Source organism: Henckelia pumila, chromosome 1 (assembly GCF_033568475.1).
Source record: "Henckelia pumila isolate YLH828 chromosome 1, ASM3356847v2, whole genome shotgun sequence".
NCBI lineage: Eukaryota > Viridiplantae > Streptophyta > Magnoliopsida > Lamiales > Gesneriaceae > Henckelia > Henckelia pumila.
Genome location: NC_133120.1, coordinates 89,782,982 through 89,806,679, shown reverse-complemented (window position 1 = coordinate 89,806,679; position 23,698 = coordinate 89,782,982). Strand labels below are relative to the sequence as shown.

Below are 23,698 nucleotides of genomic sequence, written 5' to 3'. Positions count from 1 at the left end.
ACTTTAAATTATGTTTATTAAACAAATTACGAGCAAATTATTTAGATTAAAAAAATATCTTGCATAAAATATTTTATGAAGTGATTATTATTATGTTGTTTTTTTAACCAAAATAACTTTGTCATTGTCATCAACCAAATAACTTTACGCACATTCTTTAATCTTTGAGTCAGTTATTCTCAAATCTAAGGACCCGAATAACTTTACGACATTTTTTCAAATAATAACAATAATAATAATAATAATAACAACAGCAACAACTAACACCAATAGTAACAACAATAACTTTATGGTTATATGAAAAAGGTCATGAACGCTTAGTTAAAAATTTTGAAATATATACTAACAATGTACAATAGATTTACGGTTATATATGCAACAATATTTGTGGGTTCAATCATCGTGTGAGACATATTCTTTGCTGAAATATTGTGGGGGTATGCTCTGGGGGTTGGCCATGTTGCTCCCTCACTCAGGTCCCCGCCGCTCGTGCACATCCCTCAAAATTGGGTTTCCTTCGGGGTTAACCTTTTAGAAAAAAAAATATAATAATTTTATATATGATAATTTTTTAAATCCGCACAATTGTTTGGCAGTTGGATCTATTCTCCTTTTCGTTGGTGTTGTTACACTACTTGATCTCATATAATGTTTACTCAATATTATATCTATACTATTATATAAAAGATGGGCCTATTAAATTAACTAACTTTGAGAACATCAAAATTTCTTATTTCGTAATTACCATTCTTATCCACTATCCCACTAAACCTCTCACTTACTCATTTTTTTACTTTCAAAAAAAAAATATTACATATAAAAAAACCTCTATTTTACACATGCAAAGTGTGTGCATTTTTCACTACTATATCTCTCCCTGTGTTTAAAGAATATATCCCTTAGACACCATCTTTTGTTTTGCCAAAATTACCCTTATGTGATATAGATATTATACTTTTTTTTCTTTTGTTTTTTTAAAATTTCGATATTTCAAATTACATATTAGTCCCTAAATACTTTTTACAACTATGATGTTTCTTCTATTTGAATATAAATCAAATTAATCACAAAAATATTATAGAAGCACGCAACGCTTGCACCGATACACTAGTATAAATTAAACGGGAGCCATGATAAATAATCCAAGTCTCATCCCATTTTTTTATTAGTTATTGTGTATTTATTTGAACATTTTTTTTCCGAAAGGAAGCATAATATTTAACTAAACATCAACATCGGTTACAACATAAATAAATGAAGGCGAAAGGGCAACTCAACCTTCACGACCAGACACAGAACCAGCCGTCCTAACTAGACTATGAACCGCATGATTCGCTGATCTACGTACAAAATCAAAAGAGCGAGGGTCCAAGAAAATCGCAGCATCGACGTTGCATTTGAGGCAACTCGGTGACAGTTTGCACCATTTGATATTAACTTCTTGTTGTACTTCAAAAATGTTCTGGATCGACCTGATGTGAGAAGAGAGCCATAATGATCGAAGGTTCATATCTGACTGAAATATAAAAGATGGAGTCTTTGATCTCCCGTTCCATATCACCTCGTTTATGTTTATCCAAATATTCCATAAAACAATAGCCGCAATCTCGATATCCTCAGTGGTTCGGGACTGCACCAGAACATTCCACCAATCTTTAAAGGTAGTCTTTGAACCCACATGGCTTCCAACTGTGGTAAGATGCCAAACTTATCGGACCTCAAGGCAAAGCACCAAAGCATGAAAATCTGATTTTGGGATATGGTGGCAGAGAGGGTACCATTCTAAAATACCAACTCGCCTGCGCTTTAAAGCCGTCATCGTAGGTAGACAATCTCAATAAAAATCAGATAAATTACTCTAAACAAATAAAAAATTAAAAAAGCAGATAAATTAAATTTAGATATTCAAATTTATAATGGTCAAATAGTGAACATATTCGGATAAGAAGTATATATATCATATCGATCAATCACTTCATTAAACATACTATAACTCATCTACAAAAAATTATACTACACAAACATAACTTTAAGCACAAAAAATATCGCTGGTCAAAATCGACTTCCTCCGATCTTTTAATTATTAGTATATCAATAAATATATAATATATAATTATAAAAGTCTTAATCGTCTAATAATCTTTTAGGTCGTTCATATATGTACATAAAGAAATTCAATGAAAGTAATTAAATGGTCGATAAGCAAAACTTATTGCAGGACACATATTCAACTATTCAAGTATATCAGTTGTTGGAACATCGAACAGGGGCGCGACAGATGTCACTATTTGACACACATGGGCCGGGGTCGCATGAGCCAATGGTTGGTGGTCACAGTCATTATTTTATAAAAATTAAAGTATGTGATCATCAAATAAATAATAATAACTAGCCGCGTGCTAAATCGATGTTTTTTATAATAAAATTATATTTCAATTAAATTTATTAAATAAAATTATTGTATTATATATTAAATATAACAATTGGGGAGAAATAAAACAATAAAATGATATTTTCGTAAAAGTGATATTTTCGTAAATTAATATAATTGGACAAAAATACAATGATATTTTAATAATGAAATATACATTAAATGATAAAAATAAAGGGATTGACCATACCAATGTACAAATTCCCCAACTTTAACAAAAAAGAAAAGATAAGTTATCACCACATAAAAAGTTAAGAGACAAAAATACATTCATATTTGATAGATTGTGATCCAAGTATTAGCTTACTACTTTGATCTGCCCATTTTTAGTATTATTATTATTTTTTCGCCGGATCAACATTTCAAAATTTTATCCGACAAGAATAGTAGACGGTAGACATGTTGTTTGCAACTAAATGATATCCTAATATAGTTTATAAGAGTGTTTTTATAATCGGATCGATGATCAAACCGGTCTATCTAAAAAATAGTCCAATCGGTCGGACAGTTTTAACCGGACGGTCGAACCGAAAAACCGTTTATATAATATAATATAATATAATAAATAATATATTTTGAATTTTAAAAACTCAAAAATATATATAAATAGACAAAAAAATATATATATTTGTCATATAAATATATTCAAAATATCAATTATAGTTATAAAATATATAAAAAACCAAAAATTATTAAAATAATTTTTTAATGAAATACAAATTCCAAATAATAATGTATATATATATATAATATTAAATTTAAAGTTTTAAAAATTAAAAAATTTAAATTCTAAAAAAAATAAAAAAAAACCGGTTCAATCGGTTTTCCGTTTATTGACCGGTCCAACCAATTTTGACCGGTTCTAACCGATTTTTCGGTTCTTGGTGGAGACCCAGACCGGACCGGCGATCGGTTCCCGATCGAACCGGCCGGTCCGGTTCTAAAAACACTGGTTTATAATTTCATAAACGAACTTAGATCGAAAATCATTACTTTTACTTTTATCTCTGGAAATAATAAATGAGTAAAAATATTACGTTATATTTGAATACCTGTAAACGCTCGAGTTTTTTATTTTATCATTTATTATTATACATTTATGTTATTAATTTTTTAAAAATATTTTTTTACATCTACTAATTTATATTCCCAAAAAGGCAACAAATTTGGATTAATGGACGACAATAATGCCACAATACATTTTGTTGGTAGGAAATTTATTCAAGAGTCAACACTAGTAAATTTATCTTCTCCTATGATCATTTTTTTATTATTTCTGATCAACTTATTATTGGAGGAAAAAAGTCATTTGAAAAATCATAAGTCAAATAAAAAATTTGGTGAAATTGAAAATCTGTGAGGATAATTAAAGTCAGTGCCTAGTGGATTAGTTAATTGATGTAGTTTTTTGATTAAAAAAAGGGATAATAGCCAAAATAGTCCTGTAAGTTTGCTTGTTTTGTGATTTGGTATTGTAAGTATTCAATTTTGGGTTTTGATCTTGTAAGTTTAGTTATGTTTTGGTTTTTAGTCTTTTTTCATTTAAACAATGTTTTTATAATAGGACCGGTGATCAAACAATCTAACATAAAAAAACGGTCCAACTGTTGGCCCGTTTTAACCGGACGATCGGATCAGAAAACCGTTTATATAATATAATATAATTAATAATATATTTTAAATTATAAAAACCTAAAAAATTTATATAAATAGAAAAAATATATAGTTATCATAGTTTAAACTAAATAATTATATAAATATACTTAAAATATTAGTTATAGTTATATATATATTTAAAAAATAAATAAATTAATTAAAAAACTTTAATATTAATAAATAATATATTTAATGAAGAAAAAATTTCAAATATGTATATATATATAATAACATATTAAATTAAGTTTTTAAAATAAGAAAACAATTGTTTTTAAAAAAATTCGAAAAACCAGTTTTCCGATTCTTGGCCGGTTCTGTCGGTTCAACCGTTAAAACGATTTTTTGGAGTGTTAATTTCGAATCAGGCCAGTGACCAGTTCCGGGTCGAACCGGTTAATCCGATCGGTACAGTCCAGTTTTGAAAACATGACATTTAAGTGTTGATGCCACAATTCCACAACATACATAATCATCATTTCTCAATATCACGTGAGCATTTTTAGTTGTCACGTCAGCATTTTTTGATGGCACATCAAAACTCTATGAAGAAAGGACTAAAACCAATTATAACTTAACTTATAGGACCAAAACCTAAAATTAAATACTTACAGGACCAAAACACAAAATGAGCAAATTTACGTGACCATTTTGACTATATTCCCTTAAAAAAATGTGGAAGAAGACGTGGGTGGATAGTGGATTAATAAGTGGAAAGGTGGAGTGAGATTGGAGAACATTGAATAAAATATGAAATGAAAACAAATACGAATGTATGAAGTCAAATACTAAAATGATAAAAAAAAAAAAAAACATAATGCCTGCATATTAAATTAAATTAAGAAAAAAAGTTTCTAAAAGGCTCTCAAGTTTGGTAAGATAGTATAGATCAACTTTTACAAGATTGTATAGACGTAGGTGGTATTCTAATACCTCGGTTCGTAGGCAGCCCAATCAAATTGGCCCAAATGGGGCTTCACACATCTAGAAATCTTACGTTAAACCCTAAATCTGTACAGGACGGGAGTGGAATTTCTGAGGCGGGAAGCGGAGAAAGTCGGGAACCGTCGATTACCTTTTGAATCAAAGTAGCGACGAGCCGAGTATTACGACTAAAGGGGGAGAAGCTTTGCTTCGTAGACAGCTTCGCTTCTTTCTGCCCACCAACTCCTCCTTTCGCATTCTTCCGTGCTCTGTCTCCTCTGCCAATCCTGTATTTTGCACCTAATTGACTCCTACAGAAGCTCAGACGTCAAATTCAAGTACGTGGCATTCGGGTTATGTGATGGGTTTGGTCGTTTTTGTAGGTTTTATATTCTCATTGTAGCAAATTATGGATTTTTTTTTCTTCTGTTCTCAAAAGGAAGCCGATGAAGAAAAGCAGCAACGAGGGAAACAACGATAAAGTAATAATGGATGATCGATTTGTCTCAGCGCAATCAGACCCTCGCTTTATGGAGGCTCCAAGGAGGAGGGCGAAAGTGGCCATTGATTCGCGTTTCCAACGTGTCTTCAATGATAGAGGCTTTACCTCCTCCAGCGCCAGTATTGATAAGCGAGGTAAGCCTACCAACAAAGGCAACGATAAAAACTCATCGTCACTCAAACACTACTACCGGCTTCTTCAAGAAGAAGAAGAAGACGAGAATGAGAAGTCTTCAGGGAGCGAGCTTCTCAAAAAAGAAGACGCGAATGAGAAGTCTGCTATTCGAGGAGGGGGAGAGGATGAAAGTGACGATGAGAAATCTGATGACAGCAATGAGGAGAAGAACTTTGATGAGTCAGCATCCACTAGTTCGACAGATTCGGACGAAGAATTTATTGATGATGAAGAGGAGGATACTTTTATGCAACCGGTATGCACCATTTTGATTTATTTTCTGTTTGAATTGATTCATTCGCGGATGGGTTTTAGAAGGATCTCAAATCCTGTATCAACTTTGTCATTTCCTTTTTCATCTGTGTGGTGCAACAGGAAGAAAATGTACCAGACATTGAAAAAGAAACACACAGGCTAGCTGTCGTCAATCTGGACTGGAGTCAAGTGAGGGTATGCATTACCAAATCTCTGTGTTTTCATATTCTGTCCATGATTGTTTCCGTATTTGAACCTTCAATATATTTTTAAGTGTTACCCCGTTCTGGGCTTACAAGATCCACCTTTATTTATTATTTCCAAAGTACGGGTCTGTGAAATGATGAAAGTTATGTTTTTGTCACTTGGGCTTAGTCTTATTTCAAAATTGTATGCAATTGGTGCACTAATCTTTGGGTCACAGTAACTTCAACTTAAGCGTCTTTCTAAGCACGCTTCCATGCTTTTTCCATGAATTAAATTAAATTAAAATGTTACCTTGATATGTGCTGTTAATCTGTTATCAAAGATTAACCACTATTTACTAAGTGGCACCGAATTATGTAGTGGACCCTTGGCTTATGCATCTCTCAATCTTGATAGTGTCGTGTCCGTGCTTTTAGTTTCTCACTAAGTTAATGTCCAATTTTGTAGGCAGTTGACTTGTATGTCTTGCTCACATCATTTCTTCCTAAAGGGGGTCAAATTGTATCTGTAACTGTCTATCCATCTGAATTTGGACTCAAACGAATGGAAGAGGAAGGTACCCGTGGTCCTATTGGACTGTTTGACGACGACGACGAGGAACATGATAATGAGGATGATGATGGCATTGATAAAAAGAAGCTACGTGCTTATGAATTAAGTAGGCTAAGGTAACGTATATTACTGAATTCGAGTTTCTATACATAATATATAATTATTGGCTCCACCTTTTGCTGGTTGCTTCATACTTGTCTATCCAATGCATACATAATGCACGGGTTTAGACAATAAGCTTTGTTTATTTGTCGTGCAGTTGGCTGCGATGGAATAAAAACATGGCGATGTTTGGTATTTGAGAATATGTATTTCTACTCTTATACATGAATTTGAAATTTAAATTATAGTTATTATTCGTTTGGGTTTTGGTCTGAAATGGTTGACCTTCCTCTTTTTATTATATTTATGCTAAAAACTGTATTGACTGCAACCTTGTTAATGATTATTTTCCTGTTCTAGAGTATGAGATAGTTACCTTCTTGCTTTAGGTACTATTTTGCCGTTGTGAAATTTGATTCAAGTGCTACAGCAGACTACCTTTACAAAACCTGTGATGGGGTAGAGTTTGAAAGATCTGGAAATAAACTGGATTTAAGATTTATTCCAGACTCTATGAAATTTGAACATCAGCCACGTGATGTTGCAACGGAGGTAACATATCGACTCTTGATCAGTACATGAACAAAATTTCTCTGTATAATCTATCTGCTTGTAACTTTTATCCTTATCAGCGGATAAGCTTGTTGGTCATCCAAGGAATAGTTGTTTTCTAGCATCATGTGAAATATGTTACAAGTCTAAAAACCTATTTTAACCATGGCTGTGAAAGGAAACTTGTAAATTTCTGTGTCCTGTCACTAATTCAATCTTGATCTGACTGTTCTGTAATCTGATTCTGTCCTTTGTTAGGCACCAACCGACTACGAAGGTCTGGATTTTCAAACTAGAGCATTGCAACAAAGCGATGTTCATCTTACTTGGGATGAAGATGAACCACAGCGCTCGAAGACCTTGAAAAGAAAACTAAATACTGATCAGGTTCATATGAATTCATTTCCGTGGGTTCCTTTTTTGGTATCAAAACTTTATATATATATATATATATTAAAATGTTCAAACCACAAGCCATCTTTTGTCTGTCTGTATGGAAAAGCTTATTAATGCGATCAACATTATAATGAAATGGCCTAATATGTAATTATCTCACGTGTGGAGAGCATGAATATATTCTACCATGTCATTATTGTTATTTTTTTTTATAAGAAACACAAATATTAACATTATAGGAGTTACATTCAAAGGTGGACCAGTGGTCCACAAAATTCTCAAGACTTTTTTTTATTTTTATTTTATTTTTATAAGAAACATATTATATTCATAACTATAAAAACAATGTACAATATGCGGACAAGTGATCCGCCATCACCGAGAAGGCTCTCGTGATCCTATCTTTCATGATCCCTATCAACAAAATGCAAATGCCCAGTCTCGTAATAAATCCGAGATGGACGCACTCTGAAAATGTACATGAGATCTTATCCATGTAGAAACTTTAATTTTGATCCTTTCCCAGCATTCGTCGATCGACTCTTCAAGTTCTTCAAAAATTTTTCTATTTCTCTCCAGCCAGCCACACTGACCAACAGACGACATGAACGACCACCCTCCAAAAGATTATCCCTTTCTCACCCAAATGATGTCCGAGATCTATATAGCAAATAAGTCTTGTGTGGATCTCGGACAAAATTCCCTAGACTAGTTCAAAGATTAAGCTAATTCAAGATCAAACTCCAATCCCTATACAAATCTAAAATTGAAAACGGTTGGAATTCTGTTAAAATGTGTAACCAAGCTGCTACTCTCAACTTAATCTTATCCCAAGTCTCTCCAATCAAAACCTCTTCGTCTTCAAAGATCCTCCTGTTTCTTTCCAGCCATACGATCCAGCAAACACAAAGTATTATGACTGCCCAAAGAATTTTCCCCTCTTTTCCCAGTGAGCACCCCAAATCTACTGCGAACAAATCCTTCGTGGTCTTCGGTGTCACCCACGACAATCCCAGATCCCTCAACGCTAACCACCATAAGGAGCTTGTGTATGGACAATGAATCAACAGATGATCCTGACTCTCTCCCCCTTGCTTGCATAGCACACACCAATTAGGATTTTGTAGACATTTCGGAAACCTCTTTTGAATCAATTCACAAGTCGGTAGCCTACCCAACACTGCAGTCCAAGAGAAAACCTTTACCTTAGACGGAATAGGTGTTTTCTAGATCGTTTGAAAAAGATCAAATTTTGGAAACAAAGGTTTTGGTAAAAAATAATCAAAGAAGGATTTCACTGAAAACTCTCCTGAAACATCCCACTTCCAATACCTAACATCCTCTCCTCCCTCCAAAAGCCTAACCCTGCCCAAAACTTCCATCAGTCTGATTAAATCACCCAGCTCCCATCTGTAAGATTTTGGTCTCTGGCCTGACATAAATTCCCCTAAAACAAAATTACTTTGTTACGAGTTTTATTTTGTTTTCAGCTTGTTGAGCTGGAGTTGAAAGAGTTTTTGGCATCTGATGAGAGCGAAACTGATGATGATAACGCTGATGACACAGAAGACAAATTGATGAAAAAACGCAAAAAACAAGATATGTACCGTTCACTGATCCAGTCTGAGGATGGTTCAGATGATAATGATGAAGAGGGAGATGATCAAGACATGGAGGTCACTTTTAATTCTAGCTTAGAAAATATTAGCAAACGCATATTAGAAAAGAAAGACAAGAAATCAGAAACTGTTTGGGATGAGCATCTCAGAAAGAGGAGAGAGAAAAAGAAGGCTAATAAAAACAGGTCCAAGTATTCATCAGATGAGGAAGACAGTTATACTGATCAGAAAATTTCAGAACCTGCAGAACAACATGATGACTTTTTCATTGATGAGCCTTCAGCCACAGTGAGTAAAGGGAACCAAGTCCGACGGTTCAAGAGTGCAAGTCACATTCAAGAAACAGCCCAAGAAGCTGAAGCAAGCATAGCAGAGCTTGAATTGTTACTTGCTGATGATAATGGTGGAGATGCAAATATAAAAGGCTACAATTTGAAACCTAAGAAAAAGAAGTGGAAAAAAGGAACGGAAATTCCAGATGAGAATAAAATTCCAACTGCTGACATTGATGATCCTCGTTTTTCGTCTTTTTTCACCTCACCCCACTTTGCGTTGGATCCAACAGATCCTCAGTTCAAAAGGTACATATCCTATTGTCGGATTATGCAGTACAACACACTACGATACTGAATATTTTTTATTTTATCTTTCGGAAGAGATTCCCTTGTTTTTTTAAAATCAAATTTCAAGACATTCAATGTCTACTTTTCAAATGATATCTGGTTTTGGCGCTACAGGAGTGCGACTTATTCTAGGCAGATTGCACAAGTACTGAAGATCAGCGATCAAGAAAATGGCCCATCGGTTCACTCGGAAGTTCTTGGTCAAGTATCAGAAGTGCACGGACATGAACATGCAAATAAAAAAACTGATGGATTGCCTCGAGGAAATGAGAAGCGGGAGTCATCTTCAATGGTTAGGTCGATCAAACTGAAGTTGAAACAACTGCCATCCTTTTCTCAAGGTAAAGTTCCTGCAGGGAAACGCAAATCCCAAGGACACAAGGCAAAGATAGAGAAATAAGAAAATCTGCAAACGCAACTCATGCTGCAATATATTCTACCTGTTGGAAACCTGGAGTTTGAAGTCAATTTGGCGAGACTTTGTGTGCATCATCTTTGTCCGCAAGTTTTTCAACAGCTTGCTTCGAAAAGCATTTCCTACACAGGAATCGGGAAATATACTTAAACTCATCCCCGAGGTTAGTTTTAAGAAACTGAGCTTTTGAAACTGTGAAATGAAATAATATTTAGCTTTGTTTCCAGAAAATTACAATGATCAGATTGTATAAATTTTTATTTGATGATTAATTTTTTAATATCATTATGTATTTGTAACTTGCAAAAACGTACACAATATTGCAGTATTATTAAATAATGGAGTTTTTTTTTTTTGAGATGCTATTATTTGAATCAATAAATGCAAAAATATATGGACTGATGGAAAATTAATTTTTAAGGATTAAATAGAAATAACATCTTGCCGTTAAAATTAAGATAAGTTTTTTAAAAAAACAAAGCCGAACGACCTTATTTTTCAATGCAAACCAACCAACCAACCAAACTATGATATACTGTATACAGATCAGAAAATTAATCAAATTAATATTATTCTTATATGAAAAGTTGTGGCAATTCATATGAAGTACGGAAAATCTTCCAAGTAAACGAATAATGAAATTTAACGCATTTGATACTTGAGCTCTATCAAGAATAAATTTAAAATACATACTGATTGAGTTTCTCAATTACAAATGCAATAATTCATTGTACTAACTATACAGCTGTCAAAACTGACCGTTGCACAATGGTAAACATCCTCTCAAGTAATGCAAACCAACCAACCAAACTATGATCCCAAAATAATAGTCAAACTCAGAGACAACGAAATTGACCATCGCAATTTCTTCTATCTTGTTGATCAGTTAACATCAGCATGAATACAGAATCGATGAAAACTCAATAACTTTTCTCTGATTCTTTGGCAGTCGGAAAAACTGCCTCCATCCTCATTCACACTGGATATGTCTGGCTACAAAGACTTGCTCTCAACGGCTACCTTCAGTTTTCTTCCAAGTGCATATGCTAGAGGAGGTGGAACAGCATTTCCTATCTGCCTGTGCTTGTGAAGAACAGTGCCAGAAAATTTATACTTGTCCGGAAAACCCTGCACAAACATGTTCAAATCTGGTTTTATGAAACAATATATATAATCTGTATCTAGAGAGCAAAAACTCACATGTACTACCAGGAAATGTTTTGACTTTTAAAGGAGCAAGAAATAACTAGCATATGGAAATATGCATATGATACAATTAGATCCATTTGCTGATTTAAGCCCTCAAGTCTTAGGTCTCCACAGGTATAAGACAATCAACAGATTAGCCATCGTATAATATCCGAATAATGCTGATCTATCTGAGTACGCAAGCATTCACGATGACTCCACATGAAATAAAGTAGTAAAGGCCACTTACCTGAGAACGCGAGCATTCACGAACAGTGACAATCCTGTCTTGCTCAGGATGAAAACACATTCCCACTTTACCCATTGGCTGAGGGTCTGTGATGGAAGTTGGAAAGTTTCCCTCCCAATCCAACCTTCCAAATAGACCCTTCCACTGATTGTGTCTCTTGGCAGTATTTGGTAAGCACCAAGGTATCAAATCAACAACTTGCCCAGTTGATAATTTGACCTGTAGGGCAATGGAAGACAAGTAAGACTACAAAATAAAATACTTGAACAGACGGTAAGAGATTAAAAATCCCAATTGGCTAGATGATACCTTTTCATCTGGAAGATCACGCCAATCTGCACCAGGACACGTGGGAATCCTCTGACACCTAATTAGGTTAAGCTCATTCATCTCTTTTGCAATGTGATCATTTAACAACTCCATGTTTCCACGAATTTTCTTCTGGAACCATGATATAGGCTCACTTTGAAACTGCATTTTAAGGGGCAAGGAAATGTAATTAGGTAATTGAGCTCAAGTTGTTATATACGAAGTATGATCTATAGAATATCTGACCAATACTATTACATCATACAGCTTTTTCCCATCATTAGTAGTTAGTACCTCCATGTTTGCGTTAGATGCACCATTTTTCACTGGCGGGAGATCTCCAATTGTATCTCTGACAGTAAGAGGACGAAGTGGAGCTCCTCTTGCAGTACTCCTAACAGCAGCGTAATACAAATTTCCTGACAGTGAGATCTTCAATTCTGGTGCCGCAAAGACATGGATTGGCTCTGGCCACTCAGGAAGAATCTCTTCGGGAGAGGCCGCCCATATGAAGGCTCTCTTCCTCGACTGAGGTACTCCAAATGCACCAGCTTCGAGGATACCAAATCTCACCTAGCCATAATCAACAAATACACATAAATACTTCAGCAGATATAATAAATCAAGAACCTTATTCTCGCAATATAAGCAACAGCATGTACCTGATATCCCATCTCAAGAAGGGAAGCTAAAGTTAAGCGGAATGTCTGTCCTTGGTTGAAAGTCACAAAATTCCGTACATTCTCCAAAAGGAAAAACTTTGGTCGATAGTAGTCAGCAAAAGATAAAAAGGCTAAAATCATTTCACATTGAACTTTACTCCAGGTACTCTGATTGAATCTATTCATTCCGGAAAAACCCTACAGGAATAATTGTCCACTTTTAGAGACGTGGTTAATTCATTTAGTTTGGAAATTCTGAGAGCGGATTGTTTAAACAACAATGATAAGAGTAGATAGTTTAACCAACCTGGCAAGGAGGTCCTCCATTTATAAAATCAACTTGCCCTGGCAGTGGGAGATTATCAAGATCCTCCTGGCTCAATGCTGCAGCCAATTCAGTAGCCTCGGGGGTCGAAAAGCAGTCATCTGCATCACCGCATTTCTGCATCACAGCCCTGCATATAAATGATTTCCGTAAAATGTTTGAGATAGATGCGTGCCCATACATCTAATAGGCACGTATGTGTGAGAGAGGATATTATATCTTCTAAAAAATTACCTCAAGATCACATTACAATTGTTAACAAACACTGAAGCCTCAGGGTGATTGAGTTTAAATGCATCTCCAGCAGCTTCATCGTACTCAATAGCCCATTTAGTAACAGAGACACCTGAAAGTTCGGATGCGTCAGAACCCAAATGACAAGCTTCTACATGCAAGTAACCATAAACTTGAAAACAATCACAAAAATGAAAGCAAGTGAAAGCGGTGCCTGATTGCTGCAATCCCTCAGACAAGCCACCACAGCCAGCAAATATATCCAATGAAGTCAAGTGGTTCCCCTGAGATCCTTCTTTTAGTCTACCAACTTCTAAGTCATCCTCTCCTTCCTTGAATTTTCCTTTCTTTCTGTATGTAGCATCATTACTCTGCTTCCCAGATGAATATCTTATTTTAATATGAGACGGCAACTGCACGTGAACAGGATTGGAAAAGTGTTGATAAGGAGGTTGCACACTCAGTTTAACTTTATTGCATCCAATAATTTTGAAGAAATGTAACTGGAAAAGGAGCAAAATATTACTTGCTTGATGGATCCTTTGGTGGGATCGTACAGATATTCACAGAAGAAAGCATGGTCAAAGGTACAAGAGACATCTTGAGGTTGAAGGTCTTTCTTTTTCCTGATCTCACATTTGCCTTCAATCGCATCAACTGGTACAGTATGCATTTCCTCACTGTAGTAGAGCTGAGAAACCATCCAGTAAAAAGCGATTTCAAAAACCATTATAAGATACGAAATTCAATGAAGATAATTTACACATCATTGATGAATCTCAGTTCCAGTCTAATTACAATAAGTATAAAAGTATTTAATCAATTAAGAATGATTTTAGCATATAATATGCTGGTTTTTAATATGGTCCAAAAGCTATTACCTCTCTAATATCTGAAGAGTAAGCCTTCTCCACTGATATGTCCTCTGGTCTGAAAAACCTTCTAACTTTGACCTGAATTGATTTTGCATCATGTCTCTCAGACTTCTTAAAATTGCAAATTTCAAGAAGCTGGCAAATAACATGGGCCTTTAAACCAACATTTCTTCCACTCTTAAAACTCTCACCTTCCCTTTCTGCTGAAAAATAACTAGGACTTACATAGACATAATCAAGAATTGAGTATTTATTTCCTCGGAACACAAAGCCATTCATAGAATCATGCAGGATAAACTTCCCTTTATCAATGTCAGCTTCCTTTGATTTGCATGATTGGCAAGAGCCAGTCCCCAGCCCCATTGATTCATAGGGAAGAGCAAAGAAGGCACCACACTTGGGCGAATACAAACTTCTGCAATAATATTCAGTTGGCAGCCCCATCTTCTTCCTTTCTTCTGCTTGAGCCCTATTCATTTTTTCAGTGTTGGCATTTGCTTTTCTATGATGATAACCCCATGGCATTGATCCTATGTTCACATGTACACTCTGTTTGACTTCTTCTAGATGAAAGTCCATACAATCATCTGTCAAAAATAGTTCCCTTTCATTTGCTGCATTTCCAAGCACAGTTTCACAGCCTTGTTGCATAAACCTCCCATGAAACATTTTATTCCCATCAATTTTTTCAAACATGTACTCAACAAAACAGATGGTGGGATCATTGCCTACTTCATCAAGTTGGACAGTCCCGCCAACTGCAATTTCATATCCATGGATTGTGGCCCTTTCATATAAAGCCTCACTGGTAGGTAATTTGCCCACCGATTTCCCATCCCACTTTCCTACTTTGCTAACTGAACAAGACTTGGTTCGCCGTTGTGCTGAATCAGGTGTCTGACTTTTGTCTACAACTGCCCTTTTCTCCTCTAGAGCATCATCCTCTTCATTTTCCTCCTGTTCTTCAATCTCATCATCCTCTTTTACTTCATCGTGGATTCCTTCATTTGATTCCTCAGGTAAGTGATTTGAATAGTAGCCACCCCAGAGTCTATTGATTAGCCTGGTTGTTGTTGCTTGCATGGGCTTTCTCTTGGACACGACAGGCTCAATTGCAGATCTGGGATTTAAGTTTTGTCCATTCCTCAACACGACCTTCTTCTTGCTGACTAGCCATTTCTGATGGTGTCTCTCTTCCATCTTCTTGATGAGGCCAATAACAAATGTGCACTTCTTTATATCCCTGTCAGGAAATTCTAAAAAGTGTTGCAGAATAATCTGACCATGCACAACTACATATCTTTCCACCACTTCTTTGTTAGATGATATGAAGGCAGGATTTTTTTTGCTGAAATCTGAAACTCTCTTTATAACATCATTAAAAGGAAGCCTTGCCAGCCTGATCTCATCCTTTAGCATTGCAAGGATGCTAATTGCAACCCTTACTGTTTTCAAAACCCGCTCGTACCAAGCAGCGTATTGTTTCGAGGGTTTTCCAAGTCTATACCTGAAGAGTTGAAGATAACAGTAATGAGTGAAGAAGCTTCGCAAGTTTCAAATTTGAATGAAACTAGGAAAATACACATTTGTTGGTGGTCAACAGGAAATTAGAACAGTTCTAGAGCAACTTAGCGTGATCTTAAAAGTTGCCAAGTAAAGAAACAACTGTATGGCCGATGCTTTCTCTAAAATGCATCCACAGCACTAATGGGTTTTGTTAATTTATTTATGATACTAACACCTTGAACAATCATTTCAAGTCATATCAACCATAAGAGATATCTAGCACTATATTGAAAATTTTCAGAGCAATAAAAGTCAATGAAGACAAAAGAGCTTGGTGTTTCAGTTAAAATATTACAAAACAGATGCATGATAGTGTTTTTGCACTCATTTTGGTTCATTCACAAGAGTAAATGGATGGTTGTGGGAGGGGTGCGGGAGAGAGATTGTACCAAGACATATCAGTCCTTATGAAAATAGAAACCACTGCAGATCCAAACTCAATCACCCAGTCCTTAATCTCGCTCAAGAAAACTGGGATCCCTTCTATCTCAGAATCCCCAGAACCACTAGAAGAATGAGCGCATTCACCATCCAAATTATAACCAGATCCATCATCAACGGTCATTAATCCTGAGCCAAATATGGCCACGTCCATTTCAGAGCATGGTTTCATTGGTAGGAGCTCCAACGGAACCAACCTAGCATCTGAATTGTACAAAGCCCAGTTGTGGAGCCTATTTTTCGGCAAGTCGTCTATATCATATACACCAGCACCGCTATCAAAAATTATGTACTCATCTGTTTCTTCACTACATGCCTTATAATACGCAGGTAAAGGATAGTCATGGGCAATTTCATCCTCATTGATCTTAATGTAGTATTGACTAGATAAGGAGGCAGAACCCTGGCTTTTCTTCTGCTTCATTGAGCACCAAACTTCTTGATCCTGGTACAATCTTGCCATTTTTGAATCTTCAGTTTCTTCCTCTGGACAAGATATAGCAGATAAGCTTTTGTTGTTCCCATCTCCATGTTTTGGACCAATTCTAAGACTCCCAGGCAATGAGCCAGGCTGAGCTTGGACAAGATCTACTAACTTGCTACATTCATCCTTTAAGGCAGAAAGGACATGGAGCTCAACAAATAGGTGATCAGTTCTTTTTGATGACTGATCTAAACCTATGAGTTGGTTGTAGATGAAGTCTCCTTGAGATACAATGAAATCCCTTACAGATAGACCACCTCGGAAGCATTTCATCCCACTCATTGCACGCACAACCCCAGCAAGCAATTCATCAAGGCTTACATTGTGACCCCCTCCAGAAGATTTTGACAATTTCTTGTAAACCTCAACACAAGCAACAGCCTTGGCATAGAAATGGTCATAGAACTTCTTGAAGCTTCCAGAAGGTTTAAGACAATCATAATCAGCTATCTCTGTGGTGACCCATATTACTGGCGACCCATCCTCATAGCCAGATATGGACCATTCTTCAATGCGGCCAAAGCCATCACATCTTATTCCCTTTGCTTTTTCTTTGTCGACACCTTCCTCAAGCGGCAAGATGAGACCAGAGATAAAAATATCATCAACTTCTAACATTTCAAACGGTTGGGGTATCCCATCCGAATTATGAAAGATGAAATCCGTGAGCCGCCTACATGGCCGGCCATTTTCTTGTCCAGCAGTCAGACGAACAGCCAACAACTCATCTTCCACATGAACATCTTTTTTTGTTTCGATTATGGAGTCTTTTTCAGTTATGTTGAGCAATTTCTCCTTGAAATCTGAACAAGCAGTAGATCGCTTTGGCATTTTACGCAAAAATGTGGAATCCTCTTTGGCTTGTGAAAGCCTCTTTCTCTGCTTTTGCTCCATTGCTGCTAACAAGGTCAATAACAAATATTTCAATGGGTTGTCTGTGAACTAACAATCTCTTTAAGCATTTGATTAATAACAATAAAACCTAAATAGATAGGTCAAATCAGCAGTCCCTTGATATTTGAAGGAGAATAAACGTGGAACTTCAAATATAAGGTAATGTTACGGATTCAAAGCATTAAATGGTTAGTTTGAATGGAATAAATGTGGAGCTTGAAAGTGCTACAATTGTATTCTTGCAAGATTCCAGGGCTATTTGTCTGGTAATGATGAGATTGGAGCGAGATTTCCTCTAAAGAGAAAATTAATATTGCTTTTTTTCCTTGGGGGGCATGGTGGCGGTGGTTTGGATTCAAACAGTCCTGAGAACTAAATTCAACGAAAATATATGAGAACTGAGAAATCAAGCATCAAATGGTTGGTTTGAATGAATAGATGTGAAGCTTGAAAGTGATATGGAAATATAAATAACATTTTAGGCAATAAAAAGTTAGAAGCTATTCATCTGCAGTTCTACTAGTATTCATGCTAAAATAAACAACTTTGCCTAAAAATTAAATATTGTAAGGTCGGGAGCTTACTTGAAGTCGGCTTTCTACTAGATTGTGGACTTTTTGGGCACTGAATTAGTTGGCTACCATCGGGCTGATTCTCATGCCTTCTTTTCCGAGTTTGCTTGGCCATTGCTACACAAATACAAACACTAAACACATTTACCAAAAGCCCATGGTGCCACTTAGGATTCTAGGAATGTGATACGTTGGGTTCAGATAGTTCACTTGAAGAGTTCAAAAAACAATGCAACAACAAATTGGTTCGTGTTCAAACTCCTAGAGGCTATTTGAATCTTCTATACTGGTTCATACAATTTAAGGTTGTCATGATTCATCCCATCGGGCCTCGTAATATAGCAAATTTCGAAATCTGCCCAAACATATAAGTTACATCTGACAAAATTTGTCAAGTTCGTCAAACTTTACTGCATAACCATACTTAATTCAGCAACCTCAACTTTGGTAAATGTTCAAGAGTCGTGATTGACAGAATGATACGGCATTAGTTTGCTAAAGCAACTCTGAAAGAGTAACAAATCCGAAACGCATTTGAAACCAAATAGCAATGGTAAATCATTAAATAAACCACATAAATCTCCACGTTCAAAACTCACTCTAAGGAGAAAGAAAACATGAATCTTAGACACACTTTCCGTGGATTTCATACATGGGTTTCCATAATAGAGAGACATATTTTCAAATCAAAAGCTGAAATCAATGAACAAAAAAAAAACGGAATTAAAACTAAATCAACAATTACCGCGGACCTCCTCTTGCAGCTGGTTCTACTGATTCAACTCCTCGACAAAAAATGGCCTCTAACAAACAACTGAGGCTAAAATGCACCAATTTTTCACCAAAAAATAGGGGACTAAAAATTTTCTTAGAAAACCAAGAAAAACGTAGATTGGCAAAGAGACGACGGGTGGGAGAGGGAGAAAGCTGTTCGAGCGCTGTTAGAAAAAATTTAAATTTTATATGATATTTATATTTGTAGGGCTTTTGCTTTTGTGTCAGGATTTTGAAAAAAAAAAAAAAAGGAAACTGCGAAATTTACGCGCCTTGGATGAGCGCCAAAAACTGAGCGGCATCTTATGTCAGTGGGATTTCGTTGAATTTATTGTTCGTAGATTAATTTGTGGAAGAAAATTAAAAGATATTTACATGGCTTAAAAAATGGACCCAACTCAACACCAGACGACCCGACAAAATATCGGGTTGGGTTTTTTATCCAGTTGACCCGAAAACTAACTTAGAAATTTAAATCGTTTTGGGTTAGTCCAAGTTTATCCGAGATGATTCAAAAGTTTTTATTTTTTCACATAAAATTAAGAAATATTTGTTATATTTTTATATGTTGTATCTTTAAAATATATATATATTGTATATAGATATGATAGATTTTCGTAATTTAATATTTATTTTGAACAATTTTGATTTTCAAAAATAATTTTTATTTTTTGTAGTAATTATACTAAAGTTTTCTGAAACAGGACTTTCGAATTTAAATTAATATGTAAGGTTAGATTTTGTTATTATGTGTTTAAATTAAATATTATTATTATGTTTTTTAATATTTATTTAATTATTGTTTTGTTTAAAAAATAAAATAAATAAAATCGAGTTTGTTCGAATTAGTCGGATTAATCGGGTTCGGGTTCGGGACCGGGTTGGGTTCGAGTCCCACTCAGTTGATAAATTTAAAAACACTATTTTCGTCAACCCGACTCAAACGCATCCAAATCACCGGAATTGACACCTTTTAATTTACTTTAGTCGGAAAAAAGTAAAAGATAAGGTATTTACTTTAAGGGGGTTTTTTAATAATAAAATAAAATATTGTAAAAATTTAAAACTTTTTACGGTATTCATCACTATTCAAGATGAATTGTTCCTCGATCCTATTATAATATAAATTTTTAAAAATATCTTGTCAAAAACAATAAATTTTTAAAAATATATATGTATTGGCCGTGTTTTGGATATTAATTATTAATTATTATTATTATTTAAAAAATATTACGTTTGTCGATCTTCTCATATCTTGCATAACTTTTAAAAACTTCAGAAAATAACCTTGTTTTTGCAATTAAATGTATTTTCACGAAATTGATTAATGCAATAAAACCATTTTACATGGATACCGTTTTTCTAAATTTGTAATGTCCTATTAAATTTGTAGTATCCGACGTTATGATGCAATAAAACCATTCCATTTGTACATAATTGATGTCATTGGCAAATTATTCTATGAATTCATTTGTTTAGAATAATACTTTTATCAATCAATTTCATAAATAAGTTGATCTTCTGCTATATAATAAGGTAATAGCATTCTATGCTAACTGTATTGAGTCATAATATTCTTTAGATTTATTTAAACCATGGATATCTTATCAATTCAGCTACATGGTTTTACTACATTATGATAACATTTTTTCTTTGCATTTCATTTTTCTCTTCGCTTTCCAATTTAAAAAAATCACATTTTTTTAAAAAAAAAAACATATTTCATTTTTCACGGAACACGTGTGTCGTGTGTGTCACGATCCGCTAATATATATAATAAAATGTAAAATGAAATATAAATAATATCGACATATATTTTCTCAAAAAAAATATCGATGTATAAATATATAGACCCACAGTTTTCGTAAAAAAATACAAATTGTTGTCGGGAGTTCGAAATTAACTCATTTTTTCGACGATAATGAATGACTCGCTCTGATCATTTTCTATTGTGATGTGTGTGTGTGTGTCAGTATATGAAATATATTATATGGAAGATGGAACAAACTGTACAATCTACATTCTATCGTCATATATATCGCTAATTATGAAATCTATATAACAAGATTATTCGAGATTTTGCGCTTTTGACTCCAAAGGTAAATACTTGGTTCTCGATTGATACAAAGCAGGGATCGAATGTTACAAATATCCAATATTTTGCTCGGAAATACAATCCACATACTAGTGGAACTTCACATGGAATTTTTCAAACCACCCAAAGTTCGAGTATTAATTATGGTAGAGAGTGCTGCAAAATATTATTCAAATCGACATGAATTTTATTCACCGCTATATATGTGTTGTCCATTATATATGTGATGCGAGCGAAATAACTATGTCCCTATTCAGCAAATAAAATAGGAAGTCGTATGTCCTTTTGGTTTTCTGCTTCTTCGGTCACCTACAGATGAGAACGATCTCCTGATCTCTTACTCCTTCGGTTACCTGAAGAAGTTGCACGTCTTCCTTTTGGGCTGTCACCTGATTCACGAACACACGTTAGAGGCTTCGGGTGGTCACCCGGCAAAAACCCTCCGACGCTCAAGTCAGCGATCACCTCCACACAAAACAGGAGAGCAGAGAGCTTTTTTAAGCTAAAGAGTCACTTACTTTGAAATGAAGAGATTCACTCCTATTTATAGGCAAAATTGAGCTAAATTGCACACTAACCCTCCTAGGCTCAAAAAATGCAATTTAATCACCCAGGACTACAAAATTAAGAATTAGTCCTTTAAAAATATTATTCTCGCAAATCGACCCACTCTATTAATTTATATATAAAAAGTATATTAAAAAATATACTTATACCCATCATAGGCCCCCTACTCTTGAGTAGCTACAATTTTATTGAAGATGGTCGAGAGTACGTTATTACTATTATTTACTCTCTCCCTCTTTTTTTTTTTTTAAATTTTTTATTGAGAGTGCAATATTTTCACTTTACACTCACTTACACCATAAAACACCTTACTTTTAGGGTTTCACGTGGCCACTATAAAAAGATAGTGTACCTCAATTCTTTATTATATTGTTCTTCCCCAAAATGGCAGGTAGCATTCTTGCTTTCTTCCTCCGTTTACGCATTCTTTATATTTTATATCCATTCTGCTTGATACAAATTTGTGTTTCTTTGTCTCCTTCTTTTCTCTTTTTTCTTTTTCCACGACGTCGATTACAACCTATCAAAGGTGAGTTGCCAATCGATTTCAGGTGGATGTGTTTGCGCGAAGCTCATATTTGCATTTCTTGGTGGTTTCTCCACTATTTTTCTTCGGCACTTTTCTTCTTCCCTGTTTTTTTTATTCTTTGTTTCGTGATTTGCTCCATTTTTTTTTTGTTTTTCCTTCTTCCATGGCGTCGATTATAACCGATTAGACGTGAGGAGCTAATACATTTCAGGTGGATGTGCTCACGCGAAGATATCATTTGTGTTTCTTGGTGGTCTCTCCACTATTATTGTTGTTACTCATCTCTGCTTCTCCTCTTTTCTCTGTTTTTCTTTATATATTTTTTTGTTCGAGATTTCGAAGGAGGCAGAGGCATGGCGGGGGCCATGCCTCTGCCTCCTTCGAAATCTCGAACAAAAAAATATATAAAGAAAAACAGAGAAAAGAGGAGAAGCAGAGATGAGTAACAACAATAATAGTGGAGAGACCACCAAGAAACACAAATGATATCTTCGCGTGAGCACATCCACCTGAAATGTATTAGCTCCTCACGTCTAATCGGTTATAATCGACTGGGGCCATGGGTGGTGATTGGTGCGTGATGGCGATGCTAGTGTGACGATGACGATGGCGATGGCTCGTGGGGTTAAGCTCATGAAGTGGTGGGGATAGTGACGGCTCGCGATTGGGAATGGTGTTCTTGTGCATCGGCTTGGGCCATGTGGAAATTGGGATGGTGGCTGGTGGAGGCATGATGGCGATGGGGTTGTTGGTGTGGGCATGAGCAACGGCGTGTTGCTAAGCTGAGCGGGCGTCGCTCTTTAGTCGGTGGCGGAGGTAGTGCGGAGAAGGTGTTGCGATTGCATCAATGAGAGGGATGTGATGGTGGGTTGTTGCAGGAGGTGGGTGATGGTGCTGCTTCTGCGGAGAGCTGGTGTAGGTATGAGATGAGGTGGGGCCGGTATGGCGCGTCGGCCGGAGTGGAGTGCTGCTTGCATGCACTAGGGTGATGGATGGTGATGTTGGAACACGGTCGTTCTCCGGATCGAAAAAGAAAGTGATATCCGGTGCAGCGGAAGTTTTAAAATTTTATATGGAACGATTCCATATGGGTATCAAATTCCTACGATTAAAATTGATAACATAAAATTTAAACAATGTAAATTTTACCTTAAAATCTCGAAGCGAGATTATGGACACCAACAGATTAAATTGCTCTTGTTGTATATCCCAGGAACTGATGAACGAACAATTCTTCAATCAGGTCCACGAACAAAAGTTTAATCCCTCTGATAGACTGCACTAGAAAGTCTATCAGAAGTTTCTACGAAGAGAAATAACAGATTTGATCTGCTAATTCAGACTGCAAATTCGAAATTTGCAGACTGAAAAATCTCAAAGATAGAGGGAAGGGGCGGCCGAAACTAGAGAGAAACTCTCTAGGGTTTTTCGAAATTTTTGCCTTGTGTTGTCTAATTTCTGCACTGCAATAACTTATTTATAATGTGGGCTGCTAACAGCTTAGGGCCCATTAGTCATAAGTTCAAGC

General features: G+C 35.5%; 2 protein-coding genes across 6 annotated transcripts; one reads left to right on the top strand and one right to left on the bottom strand.

The window, feature by feature from the left end:
• Positions 1-5,027: 5,027 nt before the first annotated feature.
• Positions 5,028-10,687, top strand: LOC140877922 (pre-rRNA-processing protein esf1). Its single transcript, XM_073281526.1, has 8 exons — positions 5,028-5,346; positions 5,448-5,940; positions 6,060-6,134; positions 6,594-6,814; positions 7,190-7,352; positions 7,611-7,739; positions 9,239-9,948; positions 10,105-10,687. Exons 2-8 carry the CDS (start codon positions 5,455-5,457, stop codon positions 10,388-10,390), a joined length of 2,070 nt encoding a protein of 689 aa, XP_073137627.1. The 5' UTR covers positions 5,028-5,346; positions 5,448-5,454; the 3' UTR covers positions 10,391-10,687.
• Positions 10,688-11,108: 421 nt separating this feature from the next.
• LOC140878915 (DNA (cytosine-5)-methyltransferase 1B-like) lies at positions 11,109-19,257 on the bottom strand. Of its 5 annotated transcripts, XM_073282558.1 has the most exons (14): positions 18,951-19,257; positions 18,218-18,322; positions 16,204-17,638; positions 14,474-15,755; positions 14,255-14,326; positions 13,900-14,064; positions 13,588-13,786; positions 13,374-13,485; positions 13,122-13,269; positions 12,815-13,012; positions 12,447-12,725; positions 12,153-12,314; positions 11,844-12,062; positions 11,109-11,533 (listed from the first exon to the last, which is right to left on the bottom strand). In XM_073282558.1, exons 2-14 carry the CDS (start codon positions 18,318-18,320, stop codon positions 11,399-11,401), a joined length of 4,509 nt encoding a protein of 1,502 aa, XP_073138659.1. In that variant the 5' UTR covers positions 18,321-18,322; positions 18,951-19,257; the 3' UTR covers positions 11,109-11,398. The 5 variants fall into 5 exon arrangements, with proteins under 5 accessions (XP_073138659.1, XP_073138641.1, XP_073138652.1 ...); XM_073282540.1 differs by having other exon boundaries at positions 14,255-15,755; XM_073282551.1 differs by having other exon boundaries at positions 14,255-15,755; positions 16,204-17,635.
• Between the last annotated feature and the right edge of the window lie 4,441 nt (positions 19,258-23,698).